This window comes from Lasioglossum baleicum, unplaced genomic scaffold (assembly GCF_051020765.1).
Source record: "Lasioglossum baleicum unplaced genomic scaffold, iyLasBale1 scaffold0324, whole genome shotgun sequence".
NCBI classification, from domain to species: Eukaryota; Metazoa; Arthropoda; class Insecta; order Hymenoptera; family Halictidae; genus Lasioglossum; species Lasioglossum baleicum.
Genome location: NW_027469384.1, coordinates 119,406 through 126,719, shown reverse-complemented (window position 1 = coordinate 126,719; position 7,314 = coordinate 119,406). Strand labels below are relative to the sequence as shown.

At 52.6% G+C, this 7,314-nt stretch overlaps 1 protein-coding gene across 1 annotated transcript; it reads left to right on the top strand.

Annotated features, from left to right (window-relative positions):
- Positions 1 to 274: 274 nt before the first annotated feature.
- LOC143220176 (uncharacterized) lies at positions 275 to 5,548 on the top strand. Its single transcript, XM_076445891.1, has one exon. The coding sequence runs from the start codon at positions 275 to 277 to the stop codon at positions 5,546 to 5,548; it is 5,274 nt and encodes a 1,757-aa protein (XP_076302006.1).
- The last annotated feature ends 1,766 nt before the right edge of the window (positions 5,549 to 7,314 follow it).

The following is a 7,314-nucleotide window of genomic DNA, read 5'->3' as shown; positions in this document are numbered from 1 at the left end:
CCGTAACACGCGGGTGGAACGATTGACTGAAACCTCTCACGAATATCCAATCTCCGACCGAATTTTCTCCTGTCCTTCTTCACGCGAGTCCAACGCATTTATCGTTCACGGATCCTCAGTTCCCTAAAGGGTTCGTGTAACAGTTTTTGGTCCTTCGAGCCGGATTAGTGAAGAAACCTGGATCGTTCGGAAAACGTTAGAGGCGAAACCAACCGTCCATTTCAAACGTTCGTGTCGGGTCTCGTGACTTTCAAAGTAAAAACACGCTGTGAACATGAATACAAGTGTCACGGAGACCTTCGAAGCGGTGCTGGAGCGGCAAACACAGGCGTTTGCTCAACTCACGAAAATATTGGCGAATACGAAGAAAAAAGGGGTCGACAACTACACCGTGGAGTATCTGGACACCAGGCTGACCATGTATCAGGAGACCTGGACCCAGATTACTTCTTTCAACGGGTACCTCCAAGCGTACCGGAAAGCGGACCGGACGAAAGAAGACCTACCTTACTTCAAGGCCGGAACAATGGATCGGATGGAGGACGCGTACCTTGATGGCTGGTCCTACCTACGGGAGCAGCTGGCCCATCTACGCCCCCCCATCACACCCCCTGCGGCGAATTCATCTATGGCGTTTCCAGCTAGCATGGTAACTCGTCCCGCGCATGTTAAATTACCCCGGATCGAACTCCCGAAATTTGACGGCGATTACACGCGTTGGAAATCGTTCGAATCGCGATTCAATTCCGCGGTAATTGTAAACGAAACCTTGACGGGCTCAGAACGATTGCAGTACTTGCTTAGCGCATTGTCGGGCGAAGCACTAGAATCGATACAGCACCTCGATGTAACGGACGCGAACTTCCAGATCGGCTGGACACGTCTCAAGGAAATTTACGATAACGAACGAGTCATTGTACATACGCTGATGCAAAAACTTTATTCCTTGAAATCGATCAAATTGTCGCAGCTCGACTCGCTGAATCAGTTCACGATTCATTATCGTAACACCCTCGAGGCGTTGTACAAGTTAGGTAGAGGCACGAAAGAGGATCATCTCGTTTATTTCGTTTCGAGCAAGTTCGACCGCGAATTAGAAACGGAGTGGAACAAAACCCTCGGAGATGCACGAACCTACCCAACATACGCGGCGATGGAAAAGTTTGTTTTAGAACAAACCGCGGCGGTTAAGATGTCCAATCAACCGACGCAACAACTACAATCCTCCGCGGGTCCTGCGAAACCGTTACGACAAAAAACGAACGCGCACGTGATTGAAGAAAGTAGGCCGTCTCCTACTTGCTTTCTTTGCAAAGAAGCGCACGTACCCCGCGACTGTAGCATGTTCCGTAGCCTCTCGCCACTAGCGCGCTTCGAGACGCTGAAAAGTCAACACGCGTGCATAAATTGCCTCGGCGCGAATCACACCGTGTCGAATTGCCCGAGCACAAACGTGTGTAGACAGTGTGGTGAAAAGCACCACACATTGCTGCACCGCGGAGAATCCAGGGCCCTCAGCAGACCCAAAACGAGTGGTTACCGAAACCATGCATCTTCGGTCCAGCCCTCGAGATTAGACGCGTCTACCACTCTTCAGACACCGTTATCGGCTCAAGCCCCTGCGCGGCCCGTGAATTCAGAAGAAATCGGTAGTAACGTTGCGACACATTTCGCCGAAGCCAGTCCGAATGGCATTCAGACTGTCCTACTGGCTACCGCAATGGTCAAAGTTTTCGCGCCCAACGGTCAGTCGCGATTAGCCCGCGCGCTATTAGACCAGGGGTCTCAATCCTCGTTCGTGTCCACCAATCTTGTACAGCAGCTACGTTTACAAAAAGTCCGAGCACCGATTTCCGTGACTGGTCTCGGCGGCGAACGAACAAGCACCATTGATTATAGTGTGCAACTGCAGATAGGTTCGTCCAAACAGGAGTCACCAGCACTGTTAACCCGTGCGTTCATAGTGCGCGGTATAACGCAGTACGCGCCGCCGGCGATCCAGATGGAAAATTACAGCGCCCTGTTCGATCTCGCGCTCGCGGACCCCGAGCCCGCATCAAAGCAACGTATCGAATTGCTCCTAGGCGCGGATATCTTCGCGCAAATTCTACGACCTGGCGTTCGACTCCCCAGTAACCAAGGACCGATTGCGCAAAATACGGTATTCGGTTGGATCTTGTCCGGATGCATCAACACCCCGGAAAACCATCGCGTCGCGGTTACCACGCATCACGGGACAATCACGGATCCACTCGAACGTGCGTTAACTCGTTTTTGGGAAACGGAAGCGGTCCCTGAAACGCGTATCCTCACTCCCTTGGAAATAGAATGCGAGCGGCACTTCGAAAAAACCTACTCGCGCGACGCTACCGGCAGATTCGTGGTGCGGTTACCGTTTCTCAAGTCGGTCCCCGAGGACTTCCTCGGAGATTCACTCCGAGGAGCCACCGCGTCACTGGCACGTCTGACCCGGAAACTACGCGAAAACGAGGCGGTAAAATGCGAATATAATGCGTTCATCCGCGAGTATGAGTCGCTCGGCCACATGAACCGTCTCGATGGCGTCGACCGTTCCAGGAATTACATTCCACATCGCGCCGTTCTCCGAGAGGAAAGCTTGACTACAAAGCTCCGAGTCGTTTTTAATGCGTCGAGCCAAACGTCTAGCGGATACTCCTTAAACGACATCCTACTTACTGGTCCGAAGTTACAGTTAGATATCACTCACATCTTATTAGCGTGGCGAATCCACAAATATGTTCTAGTGGCGGACATTGAGAAAATGTTCCGTCAAATTCTCATCCACCCACAAGATCGCAAATATCAATGCATCTTGTGGAGAAGCGAATCTACCGGTAATCTCGAGACGTTCGAATTGAATACGGTAACCTACGGAACCGCCTGCGCCCCGTACCTCTCGATGCGCGTTATACAAGAAGTAAACAAGTTGGAAGGTTCGGAATACCCCCTCGCGTCCCCGATTCTTCGCAACAGTGTTTATGTCGACGACGTATTCATGGGCGCGCCGGACAAACAGCTGCTCGAACAGACTAGAATACAAGTCTGTCAGCTGTTGTCTCGAGGCGGATTCAATCTGCGAAAATGGGCGGGCAACGATGCCGAATCCCTGCGAAATATTCCCGCAGCCACACATTCACACGCGGTGGATCTGCGAATATTCAATGCTTCGGAACTCAAAGTCCTCGGAATCAGGTGGATCCCCTCGGACGACACGTTCTATTTTGACTTACAAAAACTGGCGGTCAGAAAGGAGAAGATGAGCAAGCGCGAATTGCTCTCGGAGATTGCGACGTTGTTCGACCCTCTAGGATGGTTGTCTCCAATTGTTGTTCGAGCCAAAATCTTGATGCAGCAACAATGGCTCGAACGAATCAGCTGGGATGACTGCGTATCGGACGACACCCGCGAAACCTGGAACCTCTTCTGTATGGACTGGCGTGCTTTAACCGCAATGAGGGTCCCGCGGTGGATCCAGTACGCCCCTGACTCACTCGAAATCCAACTACATGGATTCAGCGACGCATCTCGTGCCGCCTTTTCATGCGCGATTTACGCCCGCGTAACGTCGCTCACCGGCGAAACGCATACCACGCTGCTCACAGCTAAATCGCGAGTAGCTCCAATAAAAACTGTCTCTATCCCTATCCTCGAGTTAAACGGAGCCGTCATGCTAACTGAATTGGCCGCTCACGTGACCCACTCGATCGGGATACCGGTAACGAAGACAGTTTGCTGGACGGACTCCACGATTGTCCTCGCATGGTTGCGGAAACACCCAGCAGCTTGGAAGACCATGGTGGCCAACAGGACGTCCAAGATCCACTCCACACTGCCGAATGCCGTCTGGAGACACGTGCCGACGCACTACAATCCTGCAGACCTGAATTCGCGTGGTGTAAGTGCAGAAGCACTGCTGTCATCGACGCTGTGGATCGAGGGTCCATCGTGGTTGAAGAGGGACGAAGAAGACTGGCCCGTTCAGCAGACCTACGAAACGGAGGAGGAAAAATGTAAAACCGCCGTACATAATACGGTCACAATCAAAGATTGGGATGCTCTGTCTCGCTTCTCTAGCTGGCAACGCCTAATCCGCGTATTCTGTCACGTGCGGCGATTTATAAACACGGTGCGAAAGCAAACAAGCACCGCGCCCCCCTCGTTCCTCACCGTCTCGGAGCTACGCGATTCGGAAATAACAATACTGCGAATAATCCAACGCAGCTCGTTCGCAACCGAAATCGCCGCGTTCGCGCGGAACAAACCGTTGACCAGTGGCTCGTCGCTTTTGCCGCTCAGCCCTTTCATCGACCAATGCGGAGTCGTACGCGTAGGCGGGAGGCTCAGAAACTCCTTTCTGCCTTGGGAAACGAAGCACCCCGCGATATTGCCGAAACATCACGTTTCCGACCTCATTATTCGGGAATCGCATCTTCTCTCCTTGCATGGCGGAAATCAAATCACGACGTACACAACAAGACAAAAATATTGGATCCTAGGGTTGCGTAATTCGGTCCGTCGCGTGATTCATAAGTGCGTCAAATGCGCGCGTTGGCGGGCGGAAACTGCAACGCAGGTAATGCAAGACCTCGTGACGTCACGTTGCCGTCCGTCCCCTCCATTCTCTCACATTGGAGTCGATTACGCCGGTCCCTACCAAGTACGAGACGCACCCGGGCGCGGAAAGCGAACTTATAAAAAATACATTGCAGTATTTATCTGTTTTGCTACTCACGCGGTCCATTTAGAGTTGGTTGATGATTGCTCCACGGCTGCCTTCCTCGCAGCCTTCGACCGCTTCACGTCCAGACGTGGTGTTCCTCAGACGATCACTAGCGACAATGGCACGAATTTCGTAGGCGCGTCCAACGAACTCGCTCGACACTTCGTCGAAGTCACAAATTCGCCGGAATTGAAAAATCGATGCTCCACTCTTCTTATTCAGTGGAAGTTCTATCCCCCGGGCGCTCCTCATCACGGAGGAATGCAGGAAGCCGCAGTCCGGTCAACCAAGCATCATCTTCGTCGTATCATGGGGTCGTTCGCGTCAACCTCCGAAGAGATGTCCACACTGCTTTGCAAGGTGGAAGCCACGTTAAACTCGCGTCCGATTACTCGGGTGCGCGACGACCCAGAGTGTCTTGAAATCCTTACGCCAGGGCACTTTTTAACCGGTAGTCCGCTGATTTCACGTCCGGTTCCTCCCGTGATTGACGAGCCGACAACGCACTTATCACGATGGCAACAAGTGCAAAAATTCCACGAACTGCTGTGGCGCGTATGGTCCCGCGAGTACTTGCAGGAACTGCAGTCGCGGTACAAATGGCAAACTGAACAAAAGGATCTGACTGTAGGAGCGGTAGTCCTCTTGGACAACCCCCTACTACCTCCTAACAAATGGGAATTAGGGAGGGTCGTAAAAACGTTCCCAGGTAAAGACGGCCACGTACGAGTGGTGGAGGTTAAGACCGCGTCCTCAACATATAAACGACCCATCACTCGTGTCTGCCAGTTACCAGTAAACAACTGAAGGCACCCCCCGAATAATGTTGTCGAGCGTGCGACGTCACGACCTACGTGACATAACAGTCGCGGCCGGCCGTCGGCCCAGGTGTCGTCATCCGAAACATTGTAAATATTGTAAATAGTTAGTATGTGTGTGTATGTGTACGTATGTATGGGGAGCTCTTCGAGATATATAGATTATCCGTTTCTGTTGCGCGACCGCGCAAGGCGGGCGGTTTGTTAAACGCGAACGATACAGTTTCGTATGATTCAGCGCCGCGACCACCCCCCTCGTCGTCCCTACAGCACCGCGGCGAGTCTTCACCTCGAAGCGAGCTCCCGTATGTGTGTACGGTGGGGGAATCCACCGATTACCGGTAAATAGGACCCCCAGCCAGTTTGAAGGCGCGTTCCGTTGTAACCTCCTCTGCGAGTACACACGCGAATTATATAATAGCTACGAGCAAGTTTCAAAAACGACCGATAATCTCCTCTGCGAGAAACACGTAGAATAATCTCCCCTGCGAGCTCTGTTCTTTCGGGTTAAAGTGCGTCCGTAGCCTCAGCAACAATAAAGTGCTTGTTTTGTGAACCGTAACACGCGGGTGGAACGATTGACTGAAACCTCTCACGAATATCCAATCTCCGACCGAATTTTCTCCTGTCCTTCTTCACGCGAGTCCAACGCATTTATCGTTCACGGATCCTCAGTTCCCTAAAGGGTTCGTGTAACACTAGTCGAGTAAAAACACGTGCGAGAGGATGCATCCCGCTGGCTAGTCGAGTAAAAACACGTGCGAGGTTTTGTGGAATGCGCATGCGCAGGTTTTGTGGGATGCGCATGGCTAGTCGAGCAAAAACACGTGCGAGAGGATGCATCCCGCAGGGTAGTCGAGTAAAAACACGTGCGAGAGGATGCATCCCGCAGGCTAGTCGAGTAAAAACACGTGCGAGAGGATGCATCCCGCAGGCTAGTCGAGCAAAAACACGTGCGAGAGGATGCATCCCGCAGGCTAGTCGAGTAAAAACACGTGCGAGGTTTTGTGGGATGCGCATGCGCAGGTTTTGTGGGATGCGCATGCGCAGGTTTTTTGGGATGCGCATGCGCAGGTTTTTTGGGATGCGCATGCCTAGTCGAGCAAAAACACGTGCGAGAGGATGCATCCCGCAGGCTAGTCGAGCAAAAACACGTGCGAGAGGATGCATCCCGCAGGCTAGTCGAGTAAAAACACGTGCGAGAGGATGCATCCCGCAGGCTAGTCGAGTAAAAACACGTGCGAGAGGATGCATCCCGCAGGCTAGTCGAGTAAAAACACGTGCAAGAGGATGCATCCCGCAGGCTAGTCGAGCAAAAACACGTGCGAGAGGATGCATCCCGCAGGCTACTCGAGTAAAAACACGTGCGAGAGGATGCATCCCGCAGGCTAGTCGAGCAAAAACACGTGCGAGAGGATGCATCCCGCAGGCTAGTCGAGCAAAAACACGTGCGAGAGTATGCATCCCGCAGGCTAGTCGAGCAAAAACACGTGCGAGAGGATGCATCCCGCAGGCTAGTCGAGTAAAAACACGTGCGAGAGGATGCATCCTGCAGGCTAGTCGAGTAAAAACACGTGCGAGAGGATGCATCCCGCAGGCTAGTCGAGTAAAAACACGTGCGAGAGGATGCATCCCGCAGGCTAGTCGAGTAAAAACACGTGCGAGAGGATGCATCCCGCAGGCTAGTCGAGTAAAAACACGTGCGAGGTTTTGTGGGATGCGCATGCGCAGGTTTTGTGGGATGCGCATGCGCAT

What these genes read in the sequence shown, in the direction of transcription:
- LOC143220176 (XM_076445891.1), top strand. Translation starts at nt 275, where the DNA reads ATGAATACAAGTGTCACGGAGACCTTCGAAGCGGTGCTGGAGCGGCAA.